Source organism: Typopeltis vanoorti, chromosome 16, assembly GCF_054136105.1.
Source record: "Typopeltis vanoorti isolate ZY-2024b chromosome 16, IOZ_Tvanoo_1.0, whole genome shotgun sequence".
Lineage (NCBI taxonomy): Eukaryota > Metazoa > Arthropoda > Arachnida > Uropygi > Thelyphonidae > Typopeltis > Typopeltis vanoorti.
Window position 1 is genome coordinate 110878229 of NC_143564.1, and position 23031 is coordinate 110901259.

The 23031-nt window shown below is 36.6% G+C and overlaps 1 protein-coding gene across 2 annotated transcripts in view; it reads left to right on the forward strand.

The window, feature by feature from the left end:
• The window catches only part of LOC150098263 (uncharacterized), a 258364-nt gene that overhangs the window by 169222 nt on the left and 66111 nt on the right, over window positions 1–23031 (forward strand). For both annotated transcript variants that reach the window (XM_090406219.1, XM_090406220.1), the window contains exon 10: window positions 2703–2780. In XM_090406219.1, the coding sequence (XP_090262345.1) occupies window positions 2703–2780 (78 nt within the window). The remainder of the gene's footprint in view (window positions 1–2702; window positions 2781–23031) is intronic.

Consider the following 23031-nt stretch of genomic DNA (forward strand, 5'->3'; position numbering starts at 1 on the left):
TGATTGCTTCAAACATGGTTGGCTGTATGTGTGTGTGAGAGAGAGAGACCTTTTTAAGGGTTCAGATAGGAAAGAACATTCAGACTGTTGTAATACTAATGCAATCATTACATAAATAGTCATTTCTGTTATAAGTCTGGTTCTTCATGTATGTATGTATCAATCCTCAACTTATGACCACTCATAGTTATGATAGCCATCTCATTAACATGTTCACCAACTACTACTTCACTCATGAAACCCATGGAACAGGGTGTTATTTCTGCCTTGCTGGCAGGAATATGTGTAAAGAATGTAGATGCAGCATAAAGTGAGGTAACAGTAGAGAGCATGAATAGTGTTTGGAATAAGCACCTGAATGTGTATGTTCACATATTTGTAGGTCTCAACACAGGCAATTTCTTACAAGTGATTGGTGACAAGAGTGCTACTAGGCTATTGGAGGCTGACAATGAACATAGAGCAGTTGGTAGTTAGGAAGAGGAGCTCTGAGATGAAGACCTAATAGAGCTAAAAAAGCACAGAAATTTGCAGAAGAAGAGAGTTAAAAAGCATAAAAACAAGAAGCCAAGCCCCATAAACAGTTGACAGTGAAAAATGGGCGGAAGCATTTGTCCCTGTTAATAAGGCAATTTGAAATATTGGAATCCATTTTCCCAAATGGATTCCAACATGGAAAGATTTACCAAAGTGGATAGAATAATGCAAATTGAAATTACATGCTACTGAGAAATGTATGCAGAAGAGAAAAGGCATATGTAGACTAAGTGTATACAAATTTTAAAGAAGCCCACTCCTGTTCTAGCTTCATCCTTTAAAGATGAGCCTTTCACAAGTTATGCATCTGGTGAACCATCTTTAGAACTGTTGCAATTCTTGAATCTGAAGAATTTTTCTTTTATTTTTTTTTATTTTTTTTTTATGACCTAGTCTTTCTTGTCTCTGGTGTATCATCCAATTAATAATGCAGCTGCTTGAAGAATTACTCTTTCTCCATGTATTTCCAACTAGTTGTTTTATTGTTAAATGCCCAGAAGCACTGGATACTTATGTTTATATAAAGGGTAAAATTAGTTGAAAAATATATTAAAAAAAAACAAAAAACAGACCTACATGTTTTAAGCATTCAGGCATGTTAACTGGTACATACAGGTACCAGGCTTTAATTATTTTTTTTTCATTACTGATTTTGTGTATTTATTATACCAACATATAAGGATACACCATATCCTTATAAATGGAACAGAACCCTGTTATGCATTGAGACTAGTTGTATATATCTTGGTACAAATACTGGATCTGTTGTTCTTTTTTAAATCTCATATACTGTTTTACTGCAATAAGTAGGATAGAATCATCTTTTCATCTATGGGGACAATTCTGATTAATGGTCATTATCAGAATCACTTCTATTTTTTTTTTTTAAATAAAATTAAAAAATCTAGGATTAAAGTACCTGTAGATACTTTAAATCAACATTTCTAAATTTGAGAAGCAGAAAAAAAAAAAACTTTGGAGCCATCAAGACTTACTGTTTATTTATTTATTTTTTTTTTTTTTTTTTTTTTTTTTTTTTTTTTTAATATAGCATTGCCAAATCACTTATGAACATAATGCAATCTTAATTAGTCTACATCATTAGATTTCCCAGGTATTCTGTTTTTATCATGAAATATAAGTTAGTCAAGTATATGCCTTCTGCACTTGCAGCTCTGAGATAGCTGCATTTAGAGATTGCATTTTTATTCATTTATTTATTATTTTTGAAATGAAGTAACTTAGGAATATATATGTACATTTTGTTTTATAAGAAACAGAGACATTGTTGCTAGAAAACAGTAATAATAATACAAATACGTGAAATAGAGCAGATGTAATGAATTCAGTGAAGAGGCTGTCAATGACTGTCATTTTCTGAAAGAGATCTCAGTGCATACATACATACCACCATTAAAATCAAGTAAAAAAAAAAATCAGCAGAATGGCATACGTTTTTTCAAGAAACATGCCCTTGAGAATACCAATTTCTTTTGCTCTAAAATTTACAAAAAAATTTTTTGCATTTTTAGAAAAAACGTTTTTTCCAATTACTGATTTACAGTATTTATAAATACTAATAAATTACTGGAATTATTATTCTGCTAAAAATATAGGTTTTTGGTATAGAATCCTATAATAGGAATATGTGTTCATTTCCCCCTCAATGTATTAGATCATGGCCTGTTCCAGAGATCGGATTTTTTTTTTTTATAAAGCCAAATAACTATTGTATATAAGCATTCTTGATAGGCTACTTCTGCATAATCTGTTATATCTCTGAAAGCATGCATTCTTTAGCAAGTATGGCTGTTTTGTAAGATAAAAAAAAAACCTGAGTTTCAGGAAGAGGAACTCTGCAACCATTATAGGAGAATGGCTAATTCATATTCATTAAAGCCTTAAAAGGTTTTTCATATCTTGTACAGAATTTGCACTCAGATCTTTCTATCCAAAGAGCATTACTAATATACTAACATGAGTTGCAAAGGCCCTAATCTGATGAATACACCCCTTCCATTACCAATTATAATTCGATATTACTTTATACACACACAGTATATAGACACACATTATGATATAGTAAATAAATTTTATACAAAATTTATTTACTATATTAAATAAAATTAAATAAACTTTTTTTAAATTAAATGTTTGATTTCTAGAGTTTCTTTGACTATGAAGTAGATAGTGATGATGAATGGGATGAAGGTGGACCAGGAGAAAGCTTATCGGGAACAGAAGTAAGTGTTGTGAAAATAAAGAATAAGAATCTCTTTTATATATAGTTGAATTAGTTAAATATAGTTGTCACCAACTAAATAATAATTTCCATCTAAAATACAATATCATAAATACTTAAGGAAATTCAGTGTGACAAACTCTTTGCTATAACAAAATATTATTCCCCTTTGTCTCTGTATCATTTCATTATGGTAAGAGTTAACTCTGTGTAGATTTAAAAATTGCTCTTGCTTGTATGTTTAAAGGATTCTGTTATATAATTGCTATATAGTATAATTCTCAGTGAAATATCAAGCAATTTGAAAAACAATAGCTGTAGATTTGTTCAGTCAAGTCACAACTAGCAAACCTACTGCTTTAGCAGATTAACTCAATATTACAAATTACTGAAATTTTCAAATAAACATAAGTTAAGAAATGTCTACTGGTAAATATATTCATGTTAGTGCAACTGATATTTGCAAATACAAATACTGTCCCAGTTTTGAAATTCAGTAATGTGAATGTGATTCTGTCAGATTGGTGAAAAGCTGAGGTTATAACTATATTAACATTAATATAACACATTTAATTAATCATCTTATTTAACTCCAATTAACCTATAAGAAATTGTGCCATGGGACATCTGAATAACCAGAAAAATCATTTTTAATTTACGATAACAAATATATATATAGGGTGTCCCAAAATTCACGCAAGATTTAAATTTAGCGGCATTTGTGCGGTAAAGTGTTGCCAACGAGAAAAAAAAAGATAGCGTGACAGCTGACAGTTCAGGGTTATTAAAAATGGAGCGCTACACGAAAGAACAATGCATTTTCATTGTTGAGCAATATTTTAAAAATAATGAAGGTTTGGCAGCTACAGTTCGCAATTTTTGTACAAAATATGGTCGGAATAGTGATTTAACTTCATCAACTGTGAAAAGATTAATTAAAAAATTCAAGGAAACTGGATCAATTAGTGATCTTATACACTCTGGCCGTCCTTCAACAAGTCGTTCAACAGAAAACATCGAAGCAGTTCGTGAGAGTGTTGCTGAGAGTCCGATAACATCAATTCAGCACGGTAGTCTTGAATTGGACATTTCGAGAAGCTTTCTACAGCGTATTCTCACGAAAGATTTGCATCTTTATGCTTACAAAGTTCAATTGACTTAAGAACTGAAGCCTACTGACCACACACAGCGAAGAGAGTTTGTTGAATGGATTATGGAACAACAAGTGGATGCTTATTTTTCGAACAAAATCATCTTCAGCGATGAGGCTCATTTTCATCTTGATGGCTTCATTAATTGACAAAATTGTCACATTTGGGGTTCAGAAAATCCACAAGTGATTGTTGAGAAACAAATGCATCCACAACGCGTCGCTGTTTGTGTGGATTTTGGGCTGGAGGCATCATCGGTCCATTCTTCTTCGAAAATGCGGCTGGTAAGGCAATAACAGTTAATGGTGCTCGCTATCACGACATGATAATCCAGTTTTTTGTGCCTAAATTGCAAGATATGGATGTGGACGACATGTGGTTTCAACAAGACGATGCCACATGCCATACAGCCCGAGAAACAATTCAATTACTGCATGAGTCATTTCCTGGTCATGTAATTTCCTGTTTTGGTGATCAGATCATGTGACTTAACAGCATTGGACTTTTTTCTTTGGGGTTTTTTGAGTCTAAGGTTTATACCAACAAGCCCACGACCACCCACGCCGTGAAGGAGGAAATTGAGCGCTGTATCAACGAAATTCAGCCACATTTATACAAAACAGTCATGGAAATTTTCGACAAAAGAGTTCGCATGTGCCAGCAAAGCCGTGGAGGCCATTTACCCGATATGCTATTCCATGCATAACCCTATACTGTATACTTTATGAATCAATAAGAAATTACAATTTTTAATTATAAACCTGTGTTTTCTATCAAAATTACTTCTTGCATGAATTTTGGAACACCCTGTATATACAACATAAAATTATCAAGCACTAAGACATGGACCCCGTCATGTATTTAATTCTCCATTAATGTTTGAGAAATAATAAGGCACATTTCAACTGATCAGAACCCAATCTAATTAGCAACATAAGAATGATATATATATATATATATATATATATATATGTATGTATATTATGAAAGTGTGCTTATCAAGCATTGGGCTTTGTTAAAGAAACAACTAAAACTACATCAGCAGTTTCAAATCTCATTTTAAACTGAGAATCTCATGGTTTACAAAACAGAACTTTACTGGGTCCATTCAGTTCTGTGTGAATAGAAATAATACATTTTCTCTGCAAGTTGCAGAATATCTCAACAGTTTATTGCCTGAATAAATCCTAACATGGATAGCAGCACATACTATCCACTGAATTAAAAACTTTTATTTAATACCATGTTGGAGGGACTTCAGCCTGAATTACATCACATATGCAGTTTGGCAGAGATTCCACAAGGTGTTGATCCTTTAATTGGCTCAGATTTGATGGAAGAGGACTTTGCTCCTGGATCTGTTTTTCTAACATTTCCCATACATTCTTAGTGGGATTCAGATCTGGGCTTGTGGTGGCCAGGGAGGATGGTGAAAGTTGCTGTCATGCTCGATGAACCACTGCTGAACAATTCTTGTGTGATGGACAGTAGCATTGTTGTCCATGAAACAACCATCACCTGTTGGATAAAGAGTCAGCATTGCAGGATGGACTTGATTGGCAACAATGTTCAGATATTCCTTGGAGGGGGGAGGCATCTAACCTTCCAGCAATACTGGGAGAAGATCCATTCCATACCAACAGAACATGTCCCACACATCACCTCCAGAATCTTGAGTTGTGTTTACAAGGCAAGTTGGGTTCATTGGGCTCCTTCCAAACTCTCTACCTACTGTCTGTTCAGAACAAGGCGTGCTGTGACTACTCATCAGACAACATGACTTTTTCTAGTCGTCCAGTTACAGTGTTCCTGACACTGATTTCTGTGAAGAAATCAGTTTTCACATAGGAATGCGACTGCCATTACCATTCCATTTCAATTCCCTGCACATAGATTGGTGAGCTATGGGTCTGGAATAACCTTCAATAAATGCTTTTGTTAATTGCTGCACAGGAAGTTCTGTTTGTCCTTACAAGGCAACTCAGACGATGGCTATCTCGTTCCTGACATTGTCTTACAACCATATTATGCCTTTTAGACAAGCAATATGGGTTATTTTTCCACTGATTAAACACCAGAATGTTAAACCTTTTGAGAAACCAGTCAGGTCTTCTGTTTTCAAAATCATAGCTCAAACCAGATGGGCAGCGCAATAAGCCCCTCATCAAACTCCAAAAGATCCTTTGTTTTTCTTCTGATCAACACTATTAATGATTACTGACCAGCAACAGTCTTAAATGGTTGATTAGAACACATGGTGATGCATATGACCAAGTATTTTGCATATACACTGTGTAAATGCTGTTTACATACATCTGTATAAAGGTTTCTAATTCACTGGCCTCTATGTGTATAACAGAGTTCTTTGCAGCTACACACAACTTCATTCTTCAACTGCTTTGTTTTTTTGTTTTTTTTTTACTCTTACTTACTCTATGTATTAGAATATTTTTCTAACTTATCCTGTTAACAAACAGCTGATATACTGGAATATTTTCCCAACTTCTCTCTCTCTCGTAATGAACAGCTGATACGTGCACCATCCATTATTGTTCTTTTCAGGTGCATGCCCAGAAATATAACTGAGCATATCTGGTGTAGTCCAGTAAGCATTGATTGCTGCCATTATAAGTTCAAGTGCTCTGCTTGATATGATGATAAAGTATTTAATTATAATTTTTTATGCCATGAAAAGACCAGTAATTATAAGGTTTTTTTCATTTCACAAGGTTTTGAACACCGGTAAGTGCATTAATTTATTATACTTACATAATATGAAATTCAATGATCAGTTTGCCTTTTCTCATAACAGAGTAGTAAAAGTTTCTCCGATTGGTTGAAAAACGAATTGACAATTCATTTCAACAAATTTAAATCTTTGAATGATTAATTAGGTTTCACTCATAGACTTTTATTTGTTAAAAATGAACATTTCTCTGATATGTTTAATGGTTGACTTCATGACTAACAGCATCTTCAGGAAAATATTTAACACAAACAAAAAACTCAAAAGGTTTCTGACAGAAGTTTTTTCTATAAATTAAAAAAAAATACTGGATTGATAGTTTTAATCTTTTGTATCATTGTGTACGGTCTGCACATTGCTGTACAGACTGTACACTACGGTCTGTACAGCCTTATGCTAATAGTCACGGAAACTATGTGATTGTTAGCATAAGAGAGGTCACAAACATTACATACACTAATTAATGACTTCCAGTTGTCAGGAAGTACAAGTACTTGGTTTCTTTTTAGTCTTGTAAGCTGATGACTTTGAAAGATTTCTTGCACAATCTGACAAAAGCATTCTCTTCTAAGTGGGGCATGGAGGAAGTGTACCAATATACAGTGTGATGTTCTGCTAGGACGTGTACAAGTCTACTTCACTCTTGCTTTCACCATCGCCTATGTTCGTTTTTACGGATTTCAATACTCCTCCCAGTTTGACCCACATATACCTTTCCACAGGAACAAGGAATCTTGTATACTCAGGATGTTTGTAAAACGGAATATTGTCTTTAGGGGAACATAGGAAACTTTGTAAGGTATTAACCAGTTTGAAGGCTTGTCTGATGTTGACTGATTTTAATAATTGGGCTGTTTTTCTTGATGTGTTACCAATGTATGACAAGGAGATGTACCTTTGTAATTAATTTCCTTGATAACATGGGTAGGTTCATTAGAAAATAAAAGTTTCATTAGTAACGTCTTTGAGCAGCCATTTTGGAGGAACTAACCAAATAGGATTTAAAGTTCTTTTCTTTTAATTTCATCGTACATTTAAAGCCCTATTTTTTTAAGGTTCTGATAATACCTGTTTTGTTGAGGGTGAGAGAAAGAGTATGCATTTAAATACCTTCCCAAGTGTGTTTCTTTCCTGTTAATGTTTTTGATATTAATGATTTTTGAATGGTAATTATTCAGGATATGTACAAATTCTTCAAGGTCTTCCATAAAATAAAAATATCATCAACATATCTCCATCAGACATACACTGCTTAGAAAAAGCAGTTCTTGTCTGATGTTTGAGGAACAAACAGCCATGGCACCCACTTTAATAAGATGCAGGACCTCCTTTCGCTGAAATGACTGCAACAGTCCTATGGTGCATACTTTCCACAAGTGTACGATAACAATTAATAGGAATTTTGGACCATTCTTTCTGTAGGTGTATAATGAGGTCCTGGACTCTTGTGGGGCGAACTTCCTTTGACCTCACCCGACACTCCAGTTTATCCCACAGGTGTTCAGTAGAGTTGAGATCAGGCCTCTGTGAAGGCCAGTCAAGTGTATGGCGACTTGTATGTTTACTAACTACACAGTTACAGCAGCAGCCTTATGACATGGTGCATTGTCTTGCTGAAAGAGACGATTGTCATTTCCATAGAAATGCCATAAAATGAGAAGCTTCTTTCTCCCCTTCAACATGAATTGACTATTCTTGGCAGTCTGCCAACGACAGCTCTTGCTTATATGGTCGGACTTTAAGAGGCGTTCACTGGGCATCCAGCACAACCCATCCCCATCCATCTGCTTTGGTAGAGGGTGGAGCATGATTCATCACTTCATAACACAGCTTTCTAAGCTTCTGCATCCCACTATACATGCATTTTGCACCACCGAAGATTACACTGCATGTTGGTTTGGGTAATGTGAGCTTACATATTGCACTCCTACCATGTTGTGAGTTTCGGTTCTGAATGCTTTTCTGCAGATTGATATTCCAGTCACTGTCTGAAACTCTGCATTCAACATGCCAAGTGACGAATAGCAATTTTTACATATTATCCTTCTTAGCATCCTACTGTTACATTCAGTGAGTGTTGATGAGTCATCCACTGTAGGTAGCATTTGCACTTCACTCCCTGCATTACCATCTCAGTATGGTATCCCTGGTTGTTGATCTGGGATAGCCCAATTTGTCAACAATATATCAAACAGATGGGCCTGCAACATGTCATCCTGTCACAATGCCTCTTTCAAACTCCTTCAGTTCCTTTCTAGCAAGCATTTCACCTGGACACAGTTGTCCTGATTGTGATTATCATATTTCTCCAATGGGGTGTCCATTAACTGCTTTCCAAGCAGTGTATGTGGTTTCTCCTCTTGGGGCACTCTTTCGTGGCAGAGGGGGCCTCCCAGCGATGGAACTGGTCCTTTTGTTCTTTCTCTTTTTTTTTTTTGCTTTTCTTGTATTTTTTGCTCCACTGCTCTTGAGTCTGTTTTGCTGTCCTTCCTTATAGAACACCATCATTGGGATCCAATGCCCTGTCTCCATGTTTGACATGCGGTGCAACCTTATGGACATCTGGAAAGGGGATCCTTACACTGCTTTCGTCTCTGCTTCGGCAAGACAGATAGTCATGGATGGCCCATCCAGTATCCATTGGCAGCATGCTTGCCTGCAAGGGTCAATAGTGTCATAGTAAGTCTACTATCCCATGGTCAGGGGACAGGGCTCAAGCTTTGCTGTGATGCTGGTATAGCATTTGGGGCCAGCCCTGGCATTCCACTCCTGAGCACAGTCGTTGCTTGTTGCTTAGTGTGTCTCCATGGTGGGCGAGGAGTTCTGGCATCCAACAAAAAATCTCTTGAGCATTAATTCTTCATCCTCAAATGTTTAAGAGACCTAACAAGGTCCCAACCAAATACTTAACTGTAGATACATAACAGAAGTAAGAAACAAAAGACATAATATCAACATGATGATGTTTTCTCATCATCATGCAATCAGTGAAAAGCCAATAGGGAACATATCCTTACCTTTATTCAAAAGGGTTTAGAAGGACTGGCAGGGTTTTCCCAAAACAGTTAAGAACCTATGTTCTAAATTCTTGATGAGGGAATATGTTCATAACTTAGAGATCAACGAGTGATAGGTATGAGATGCATTCTGATACCTAGCAATGGTCACCTGGTTTCGACCAGGAAAAGTAAGGACAATACAGCCTTACTTTTGATACACTTAAACCTCCAGCATCTGTAAGAGTTGGGTATCTCAACTGCCCTATTAAGCTATGCATTCCTAATCTCTTGAGACACTTTAAATGTCAGAAATACAAGCATGTCCAAACTGCTTCATTGCTCTATGCCTAATGCGGCAGTAAAGAACATGATAATAAATATTGCTCTGCCGTGAAAGCTAAATGTGTCAACTGTCAGAGAGAACTTCCAGCCTACTCATGTTCATGCCAGTTGTGGAGGAATGAAAAAGAAATTCAAAAGATTAAAGCAGAACAAAATGTCGTATCAGGATGCAAAAATAATGGCAAGAAAGTGGTCATGAAGAAAATATCAACAGTAACTCGTATGTCTGTTCTACAATCCAATAATTTCATCATACCTGAACTTTATATTAACATGGCTGCTTCTCTGTGGAGCACATCACTTGAACTACCTACGGTCTTACTCCTGAAACAGCTCCAAAAATGGTCATTCGATGAAACCCCACTTGTAAACAAAATAATGGCAAGGATATCAAGTGACAGATAAATCACCAGATATCCTCACAGAAGAAAAAAAAAATTATACTTTGGTATCCACTCCAAGTAAATTAAATTTACCATATCCTGACACATCAGATGATGTATTAGATATTTTTCGAGAGGAAGAAATAGACATTGGTTATCCATACTTCCCAAAATCATCTGTAAAGCTAAGCTCTCAACCTCTCAGAAATCAGACAAGTGTGCAAAGCCAGAACAATATAAAAATTTTTACCATGAAACTGTGATGCATTTTGCCAGAATATCGATAGCAAGATTCTGTTGCAGACACATAAGCTCTTCTGTTTCTGTCTGCAGGAAACACATAACATGTTGAGGACCCCATCTTAAATAATTTCACTGTTATTCATAAGGACAGAACTGGAGATGGTCCTACTCGTGGTGGAGTAGCAATCCTGGTGGCCAATTATAATCCTTTCCAGCAAGTCCAGCTTGAATACTGCCCTGGAAGCAGTAACTGTTTGCCTCTCTGTGGGGTTTCTTGTTACAGTATGGTCCATTTATTTACCACCAGGTGAGTTAAATGAAGTTGATCTTGATGACCTTATCTTACAACTTCCCGAACCCATACTTCTTATGACTTTAATGGGCACAGTACTCTGTGGGGCAGTTCCAACACAAATGGATGAGGGCTATTTAAATTTTAATATTTATTGATTGAATGTGTGACAGTGATGAATTTTCCCTTTTGAATAATCGACTCAATACTTTCTTCCATATGCCTATCCACTCATATTCTGAAATAGATCTTACAATCTGCTTCCCTGCCATTTTTCCACAGGACAGTGGAAAAATGGCAAGTGATCCTGTTTTCAGAACCATGTTCTACTACACAGATGTCCACATGGAAAATGAATGAGCTGACTGGAATACTTTTTTTCATCTTGAAAATTTAATGCTTGAAGCAGTTAGCCAAACATCTATCAATGAAGGTGAAATATGTAACAGATGGTATTGTCGCAGTAACACCCTCAATTTCAAAAACATCAATTCAGTTTCCACTGTATCCTAAGCCTTGGTGAAACCCAGAGTGCCAGGCAGCCAAAAAAAAAAATGATGAAGACAGAGCATGGAGTATATTTCATAGATACCTCATCACATCATACTTAATAAGCTTTTAAATGTGCTCGGTACAAAGCATATTATGTGAAACATTAAAGTCACAAACAATCTTGGATGAAATTTAATTAATGATAATTGATTAATCAAAAAACCAGTGTAAAAATTGTATGGGATAAAATCTGGAAAATGAAGGAAGATACAGAGCATACCATTTGTCTACCTTGAACCATAGTGGATGTGTTGTTGCTGATCCCAAAACTATTGTAGACACTTTGGAAGAAAATTTTGCAGAATCTCAGCAACAGTTTCATATCCTACTGAATTTTTAATATTTAAAGAGCAATGAGAGAAACAGCTAAATTTTTCTACCAATGGACTTGAATCTTATAATCAGCAATTTATTAAAGAGGAACTAAAAAAGAGCCCTTTTATTGTTTCACTCCAGCACAACAGGTCTGGCGACGTCCATTATGAAAATACTTGAAGAATAGTTTCTTTCCAACACACACAAACAATTATTGACCTATTGCTCTGACCAGCTGTCGTTATAATATATTGGATAAAATGATTAATGCAAGACTTTTCTGGTAATTAAAAAGCAACAGTTTTTCACTCTAGTACATAATGTAAATATTGTTCAACTTTGGTACATTTAAAAATGTGATGCATTCCTGAAACAAGAACATCTGGTTTCAGTGTTTTTTGATATGGAAAAAGATTATGACAACTTGGAGATATGGCATATTAAAAGATCTCTTTAACCTAGGTCTCAGAGGAAACCTTCCTGTATTTATTAAAAACTGTCTGTCTAGCTAAATCTTCTAAGTCAGAGTGAGAAATCACTATCTCAGCCATATCATCAAGAACAGGGTGCCCCTGCCCAAGGCCCTGTCTCTTAATCATTACACTTTTTTGCTATCATAGTTAACTCAATCACTAAATAGCTTTCTATCACCTGTAGGCAATGCTCATTATGTTGACTTCACATTTTCAGCAAAAAAATTGCCTGTGTACATTTCTGCCAAAAATGCACTCTTCACCAGATCATGAGTTAAGAATGGAACAAACTGTTATTCCAGTAACAACAAAAGGCATGTTCTTGGGACTCATCTTTGACAGAAAACTTATATTATTTACACGCATTCATCAACTAAGAGAAATACGAAAGAGAGCATTTAATCTCCTTTGCAGTCTGTTGCCTACTCAGTCTTTATGTTGAAGCAAATGAATGGGCTCTGTCACTTAGATGGAAACAGTTGTCTCCTAACTGTGCCTAAAAATAACATCTCTTTCAGAGCTTCCTACATGGGCAATTATTAGAATCCTCAAGATCTACCATGACCAGTGACATGAACTCTGATCTCCTAACTAGTTGTCATTGTCCCAGAGTTCATATCACTGGTCATGGTAGATCTTGAAGATTCTAATAATTATCCATGTAGGAAGCTCTGAAAGAGATGTCATTTTTAGCCTTCACTGCCACCAAAAACTCAGTCCTGTCTGATCTCCCTTCAAGAAAGAGCTCACATCCCTCCCCCATCCCTTGAATAATGCTGAGATATCCAAACACAATCAGATTTCTTTTCTTGGATTGACCTGCACTTCCGATCTTTCCTGGCACAATCACATTTCAACTATATCTTCTATAACCACCAAAAAACTTAGTGTACTTTTTTTCACAATACACTATTTCACCTTCACAGCTGCTAACTCTATACAAATCCCAAATCCGTCCAGTCATGGAATATTGTTCCCATATTTGGGTTGGTGCCATGGACAGTGCTCTGCTAAATTGGCTGCTATTATTCCTCCAATCTCCTCCAAAATCAAATCATTAAAACAAGAGCCACTGCTGATCAACATCCTTTTACAGTCCATATTGAAACTCACCAAACAAGCTTCACTGCTTCCTCTTTCATTCCATCTACTTCTATTCTTTGGAATAGTCTCTCCCCACTCTGCCTTCCCCAAAGATTACAACATTTAGCTGTTCAAGCAAAATATGAACAGATTCCTCAGTTCTTTTATTCCTCTTGTCCACACACACACACACACATGGCATTAATGTAATGTTGTGGATCAGATATAAATAAAAAAAACAACATTTTTTTTTTCCCTTTGCATTGGAAAGCTCAATATCATAAATATCAGACTGTCATATGTCCCCTTGGTATGTTAGAGATTTTTGAAGTCATTGGCATGAACACTGACAACATTGCCTGCACCAAACATAACAGCATTCCTCCATGGTAGGTTTGCGCTCCACCCTGTAATTTCTCACTTTGTTAACTACAGAAGTCTCATGCTCCATTATTTGTCTACCTGCAATTGTGTAATGTACATAAAGCATCCCATTTTGATTTCTTGTTCATTTATACTGACAGTTCAAATTTTGAGACCTCTGTTGGCTGTCCTGCTGTGTTTCTTAACATTACTAGAGCCCACTTAATTGCACTAATTATGCTGCAGAGTTGCATGCCATTTTATATGCACAAGGGATGCTTGCCCTTGTACATATAAAAGAAAAAGCTGCCAGAAGGTTGTAATTTATATGGACTCATTGAGTTCCTCACAGGCCATCTTGTCTCCTGTGTATAATCCACATCCAGTGCTTTTTTTTTTTTTTTTTAGATTTTACAACAGTTGTATAAGATGAAGATCCTCTGGTTGATAGAGTAATGTAGGTAAGGGAAGTCAGTAAGATGGATCCATAACCTCAGGACAAGGATCGGCTCTGGGGGTCCGAAGCAGGTATGGCACTGCACTGGAACTGTACGAAACTGTCCAGTGATGGAATGGTTGAGCTCAGACCAGCGCGGGACCTTCTCGTGGAATGCCTCAGCTGCACGGCATGCCGAATGGCCGATCTGGCATGACCGTTTCAGTCGGCAACTAACAGCTGACTCAGAACTGGCACAGACCAAAGGACTGTGTAATTAAAACAAAGTAGTTTGATGGCCATTGAGAGGTGTTGCCGCCAATGTTATTTTCAGTATGAATGTTTAAGTGAAAGAATATCAGCCAAATCTTCTGGTAATTGGTGGGAGTAAACATGGCTCTTATTGAGGTGGATGTCAATAGATGTGGTGAGTAGAGCCCTGGTTCTGTTGGTGAATTAACCTACAAACTCTCCTAAAGTCTTCATTAAAGAATAAATCATCAGATGAAGCTGGATGATAGATATGGAGTGCTGATAGCACAAAACAAATCCTGGTGCAATGCCAGGTCCAACAGGCCTCTTATGAGGATCCCATAGAGATGCATGGTGCTCTCTTTGACATGGAGTTGGTCACCCACCTTGCCTTACCTGTGTGCTCATCATGGGGAACTAAGACCACTTATGATCTGGAAAAGGTGAGAGCACCCTTAAAGGCTCTCATCCCGCCCCTATGCATGCACACCATAGGGAGGTCTTTCTGACTCTTTGGCGTTGCCGTTCTTGTTGGATTGGGTTTGGTGGACTCGATGGGATGATGAGATTTCCAATGAATTACTCTGTGAGATGAATGAAATATGCTTGAAGTTCCCAAATAGGGCTAGTTTGGGATATAGCTATTAGGTATAAAATAGATTAGTTAGATTTAAGTAGTAAGATAGATTTAAGGTAGTACTTATATCTAATAGGGAACAAGAAGTCATGTGCTTGGTCAAATATATGTAATGAATGATACATATATTTGACCAAGCACATGACTTCTTGTTCCCTATTAGATATAAGTGCAAATTTTGGGCCGAATCCAGGGCCGGCACTATCAACAGTACGAACCCACTGGAAATAATCTTAATAATATAGGCATTTATTTTGCACTGGCGAGTATGGCTAATGGTCATACTGTGGTAAACGAATGTCTTTAGGTTCTTAATGCGGGACGATGGCAGAGTACCATTTGGTACTCTGCCATCGTCCTGTACTGATGACTAGTCATTGCGATAGTAATCCTGCTCAGTACAAGAGGAACCGCAGGTTCAGACATTTGGTACATATACTTGGTCGAGTGACCAGTGGTGCGAAACTACCATCCGTGAGATTATGACTGAACGCCTCTAAGTCAGAATCCCGTCTAGCCACTGCAATGATACTGTTCATGCCTTGCATGTTGAAAGGCAATGCTAGCCAGATTTGCTTTCATACTGTTATGGTGAGATCACTCTGGCAATGAAGCCATAGAACGGAAGCATTAAGGCAGCCATTGAGACTATGCAGCTACTGCTTCCTATGCTGCACCATTCAGGTGTGACGCATTGGCATCAAATCGTCTACAGGCGACCTAGGTACTGGTTTGGGTGTCATGCTTAGAAAAGCAGCCACCATACTGCGACCTGTTGAGACCCATCATCTGATTCCCAGCTGCTTTAGAATTAAACAAAGAGATTGCAGATGTTAGATCAGCTCATACTTTTTCCATGCACTGTTTGATAGTTTGATACAGACTTCAGACACCTTATAAGATTAAAGCTAATTACTCAATGGCAGTCTTCATAGCAAGAAGCAATTGGCATTGTTAAATACTTTGTATGTCGCACCTTATTGTCCTTTATAAATCTTATCTATAGTTCTTTCTTCTTTCTACCAATTGTTTTGCTGTTCCTGTTCCAGCCGCTAATATACAATGCTTAGTCTTAATTAGAGCCGATTTCTATCAGACACCGTTCTTTCTAATGGATCACGTGTGCTATTCTTGCAAAGAGAATGCTCCAGGCGAGAGCCAAATCCTTCTATTGTTGTAGATCTGGAGTTCGCACCTTTTCGGAATCAAGAAAAATTTATTTGTTAATACAGCTGCGCCATCTTGATTCCTATACAGGAAGGATATTCCTATCAGAGAGTTAACACGCAGATAATCACACGACATTAGAATCTATTATTTATTTATACCCTATTAGTTTATTCCTCAATCAGCAGTAGTAACCAAATTTTCTCCCCCCCCCCCCCCTTGCACTTGTATTTTACACAGGTCCTAATTTTAGCAAGCGGTACATTGGCGTGAGAAATCAGGCAAGTTTCTTAGGTATAGAAAACAAAAACATTTATTTTACACCAAGCTATTGTACACAGAGATCAAAATTTAGCTTCAGACATATAATAACTTGTTCTTAAAAGGATATCTCAAAATTTCTCAGACAATCTATCTAATTATAACTAAGTAGTCACTTAACACATTTCCAACAGATCAATTAATCTAATTCTCGTTAACTTATCACAGTTATATAAATGAACATTCCTTCAACTTCCCAGATTAGACTATAATATACCAAAATTCTATTATGGGCATAACTTAATAACAATGAACTTCTGGAAATACAACAGCCAACGACAAAGTAAAACACTATAGTCCAGACAGTCATAAAAAGGTCTTATCACATACACGGTTAGCACTTTCACTCGCTCTAGTCCTGCTCTCAGTACAAAAGACAAAAGTTTCTACTTTACCGACCACGTGGGCATAACCTCAATCTTTGCTGATTCGTTTTGGTTAGGTTCCTAGGTCTGCTATCTATAATTTCCTCTAACTTCTTAGCACCTGTGATTACGATCACGAATCACCGCTATTCCTATAACACTGTTTCGACAGATAGGCACATATGACTCGGCATAAGGCTGCGGTCTCCGCTGGCTGCATGGCTATGCCGTTGCTACACTTGAAGCAGATCACTACCTGACTTTGTAGCTATCGTTGACCTTCCTTCTAGTCGTCGCCATGAACTGCTTCCATCGGATCCCACCTTTGAGGGAGAGAGAGAGAGAGAGAGACACCACACCGAACAGAGGACTATGAGAGGGCTATATTCACTGGCAAATCCTTATATAGCCCTAGTTCGCTCTCCCAACTACGTCACTGGTTGCTCACGACACCTAACTTTTTTTTTTTTGCACACTCCCCTACGCTTCTTCCCCGAAATGCACCCCATCACGTGGGTGCCGTACACGTGTCTCAGACTTTGCATTGTGATGCCCCGGGGTTATGTTGAAAAGCCGATTAGGCTAAAGTGGACTTGGCTTAAATTTTCTCCTTCTAAAGTAACTCTCACTAAGACCTTTTAGTCTCTGGTATATTATTTCTAAGACAGTTTACAAATTATCACTTACACCTATGTACAAGCATTTCCTTTTTATAGAGTTTTTAGATCCTAGTAAAATCCTGAATGAAATGTTCAATAACAAATTGAACCTATCATTCCAGATTTAACAAATGTTTCCCCTTTCACAAAAAAATTTTCTCATAGGAAAATTTTTCATCACCTTTCTCCTTCAATTTTTCTGGAGAAGATTTTAGACTTCAGCTTATACTCTCGCCTTCCCCAAACTTCTCTTGAACCTAAATTGTACCTCATTTTAAACTGAACCTTATTCTCATGATTACACCTAATTTCATTGCTATCTTTTAATGTTCTGGACCTAAATAATTCTTCATTAGATTTGTTCAAAGAGCTTGCACAATCTGTTAGTAAATGTGCAGCTTTTGTACCAAGAGCCAAATCTCAACACAACAGACCACCTATAGCCTTCCTGAGCATAAAAAGAAAATAGAGGAAGTTTGCATAATCAAGTTGACGCTGAGTTTGTACCTCAACTTCTTGTCTTCTGTGCCTGATTCTCCTCTGTCTGTTATGAAAACTTTTAGATCCTTCTATTATCTCAATATGGTTTACTCAGATTGTTCTTGGGTGACCTTCTAACTGTTGTTCTGCATCATCTTGGTCAATTACTAACTTAACGCTTGATAATTGGGATGTCTCATATTGATCATTCTCATTGGAGGTAGAAGCCTTTTCAGAAATAATCTGATTGTTAGTGGAACCCTCGCTAGCTCCGTTATTCTGCACTACGTTACTTCCACATTGCATTACTTCTCCATGTGAGTCTTCATTTTTATCTCTGCAATAAAAATTTTTGCTCCTTCTACCAAATCGTTTTCTTCCTATAAGAAATATCTCATTTCGTGAGTAGTCACATGAAAACTTGTATTTTTCTAGAAAGTCATTTCCAAAAATTACATGAACGTGTGGGCGAGATGTCCTAGGTAGGACCAACAACTCATGCCTAACACACATATTAAACTCTGGTAGATCTACCTTCAAGAATACTAATTTTGACACACGGACGGTAGACATCGACACTCCGGATAACCATACAGGCCTAAAATAAAAGATGTTATGCCTCACATGGGGCCTTATCCTCTCAAAATAATCCACTGTAATAATAGAGGCCTGGGAACCTGTATCTAGAAGTACTTTACAGATACATAGATAATTCCCTTTACTGTCAACTCTGGGGACTGGTAGTGGTTCCTCTGACCCTCTTTCCAAGCTCTGTTTGCATACATGTGGGAATTTGATCTCCCATCATAACCTCTGCTGGATCTTCGCTTGCTATTGAAGCAATTGCGAGCAAAATGCCCAGGCTTGCTGCAACTGATGCATTTAGGAGGTTCTCTTCTGTCTTCTTCTCTTTCCAGTCTCATCGTAGAGCTTGATGCATTCTGATTAGTCACTTCAGCCAGTTTCTTCATTACTGTATCGAACTGGTCAAACAGGGGTTGTTGCAGTTTTTCAACCTCTAACCTTACTATCTCAGTAGTCCGATCGACTTGGGGGGCAGGGAGTTCAGAGGTTTTTGTGGATACTGCCGCCAACTGGGTTAAAACAGCGTCAAGGCGATCCATGACTGGTTGTTGTAAGCGTTCGACCTCTCTCTGACTATCGATTGGACCTCTTTTATATCCAACACTCCACTTGTTATTTGATTCGTGTTGACGGAACCAGTTCTATCTCCCTCACGCTATCTAAATTCTTATGCCTCTCCCTTTTCTCGTGAGATTCTTTCTCTGGCTTGGAGTTATTATTAGAATTTCCTTCCTTATTAATTAGGTTTACATAGCCAGTAGCAGATGCAGGACCAAGGTCACCAAGCATTTGCTCTTTATCTCTCACTGCATTTAGGCACTCCTCTAAGTTAGTTACTTTCTTTTTGTAGGCTGTTTCTCTGAGCTCTTGCTTCATTCCCAGCCTCAATTGGTGAAAGATCGCCCATTCCAGATGAGGCTTATCCTCGTTAGATACTTGCAGGGTGTGAGCGAGGCTCAATAACCTGTGATAAAAGTCAGTCACGTTCCCTCGGTCTTTTTGCACCATTCTCTATAATTTCCATAAGTTTGGACCAAGGCTTCTTAACCTAGAAAACTGAGAGATGAGGACTTTCTTGAAATTTGCATAGTCTAGTGTTTCCTTAAGTATGGGGGAAGAATAGAGAAAATTCTTAGCCTTCCCCACCAACTTACTATACGCAACAAGATCAAAAGTTGGAAGTCCGTCCACCTCCCTGCCTTCCTCAACTCCTCGACGTAGCTAAAAAAGCTTAAAACATCGTCATTCTCCTCTCCAGAAAACTGCAGAATAACCTGTTGAGGAAGCATGAAATTAAGGATTGGCAGTCTAGTCAATGTTGAATACAGAAAGGCAAGAAGTTGTTCTTGTTAGGCTCTGCATAGATCACAGTCATCTTACACATTCTTATTTACTGAGGGCTGATGACCGAAATATTATTTACTAATTTATCTCTTTATGACTATTTATTAATACCTTGTGTACTGCTATAGCTTTTGGTATGGCACAGTGTGATCTTTACTGTCCTTGTGTCAGTAAATCGTAAATCAACCAGCAAACCAGATGTGACTTTAGGGTTGTGCTATCACTTCTTCCTCAATTTTTCCCACATATAAATTAGTGATAGAGGTGAGCCCATTACCAGGCCATATTTTTGTTAGTAAAATCAACCTTTCCAAGTAAGGAATAAGGATTGGAGGCAGTGATGTAAGAGATGTGTAATGTCAGGAGGAAATAGGTTTGAAAGGATATCTGTTGATTCTTCCACACAGATATTTGTAAATGACAAAACTACACCCAAACTAGCTAATATATCTGATGGAATAATTAGTGTATATCTGAATGCTAATCTAGATGGAATTTTATCATGTATCCAGGTAAAACTTTTAGGTAGAAGATGAATTTCATCACCTGGTGTGAGACCACCATCCCACTTACTGAAGACCTAAAATGACTTGCAAAAGTTCCATGTTTGGTCTCTAGAGCAGGATTTCCAGACTTTGTAAAAAAAATATGTAAGAAATACAAAAAATATAGAGAGTCAATACTAATGAAAAAAAAAAAAAATTTTTAACCTGTCCACTGCAGGGCCAGTGCAAGAGTATATGACACCCCTAGGCAAAGAAAATTTAGGTGCCCCTATACATTGTCTCTATGCAGTAATTAGTGGACATTTTTTTCGATACCCAAATTCGATTAGTGGGTCTATATACATCTTAAAAATAAATGTTACAGATTTTAAAAATTTTCTGTCTTTACATTTTTCTGGCTAACTATTTTAAAAAATCACTCACCAGAATGAAATAATTTAGTTACCGATTTAAAACATTTTACAAAGTTATTTTTAATGGCATACTACACTACTTCCATGTACATATACCAGGGTTTCCCAAACAGTGTTCCGCGGAAGGTGAATAAGTGTTCCACGAGAAGTTCCTGGAATTTGTCATTTTAGTTTTCTAAGCATTTTTTATGAATAAATATTTTATAGTGGAAATATTCTGAGGAGAATAATATTCGAGAATATGTCAAAAAGCTCAGATCCAGAATGCCTAATAACATTTGTGTATCGTTAATTTTCACACATCGAAACCTTTCAACATTTGGGAAAGAGAATACCACTGTTTATGATCGGTCATAAAAATTTCCTGCAAGCGGATTATAACAATCGGCGGTGTCTTCTGTTCTCAAAACTGAAGGAAATGCCATCTGTGTAGCAAATGTCAGTGACCAAGTGGCATATTTTTAAACATGGAAATATTCATGAATTATCGTTAATTTTCACATTGAAATCTTTCAACAATTGGGAAAGAGAATACTGCTGTTTATGACAGATCATAAAAACTGCCTGCAAGCTGATTACAACAAATGGCGCCGTATAAGATTTTTCGTACAAGCGAAGTTTTTAAGCAGCAATGCAGAGGCTGATCCTGATGAATAATTTCTGATGATCCTGATGAACAGTAAAATTTGCAGAAGAGTAGAAGAGGCAATAGGGCCATACCGTCGGTTGTATGAAAAAAAGAAACAAAATGCCCGCCAAACTATGTTAGCTCAATTCTTTGTTAAGAAGTAGAATAATAAAATTTATATTCTGAATATGTTTTATTGTCTTTCAGCTTCATGATTTTACTTTAACTAGGCCCTGAGACATACCTTAATTCTTTTATAAAAAAAATTAAGGTTCAAAAAAGAAATTTGAGGAATGAATTATACTTTTTTCCCATAGGTTATTATATTTGATTTGTGCATTTTCGATTAATGCACCTGTTTTAAAGAATGCATTAGGCACACCAATCGGGGGATTGCTGTATATATATATTTTGTCATACTCACATAAGTACACGTACGCCTATGAAGATTTATATATAAAATTTATTAATCAAAACCAATACATTTGTATAAGTATATAATTACTCCTAATATCTGTATAGAAAGAAAATTATTACATCTTAAATACAAAAATTATGAAAAATTAATCTTTTGGGCTTTTGCTGTGGCAAAGTTTTGAATTAATTCATCTATATTGATTGTAGATGCAATTTCATGCTCTGTAGATATTATTGCTAGACCAGTGAGTCATTCCTGAGCTATCGTAGAGCGAGTGTAAGTTTTTGTAAGTTTTAATTTCGAGAAACTCCTTTCTGAACTTGCTATCGATACTGGTAATGTCGAAAAAATTCTCAGAGCAATAAACACATTTGGAACACTATTTTCTAAATTATTTTTGCATATGTATGACAGGACATCTAATGAGGAAGTATTTTCTGGAATTCACCTTGCTATTATTTGTAATTCGCTACATAAATCTGTATCTCTACAATATCTCTAGAATTATCATGTGTTAAATAATTTTCCAATATCAAACTTTTCATTAATTGTAGACATGTGCTTGAATTTTTCATCAACAGATGCAATTGCGGTATCAATACTTAAATCTGTCTTTATACTTAAATTGGTATCCATCTTAAATTTTTGTTTAAAATCTGTTATGAATTCATCCTCTGCTTCATACACAAATTGTTTCTTGTTCAAAATTAGGCGTTACACCTAAGACCTCAGCAATTTTTTCCGTTAATCTTTTCAAATTCATCCTCATTTCGGATTTTCATTAAGAAATTCTTTGTATCATTAATACAATTTATGGCACCATTTATATTAAAGCTTGTATTCTGAAGTTGTTTACTTGTAAAGTTTTCAAAAAGTATATTATACCACATTACTAAGGACGCAATAAATTTGAACTTCCTTAAAGTTTTAAGAAGACTACTTGCATCTAATTTCATGGTATTTCCACTTAATCCACATAAACTATCATCTTGAGATATTTCTTGCAGTGCTTCGCAAACATCGGACAAATTATATCGTAGGGGCTTTAATGAGTCAATTTGACTCTCCCATCGTGTATCACAGACTGGTTTGAGTGTAA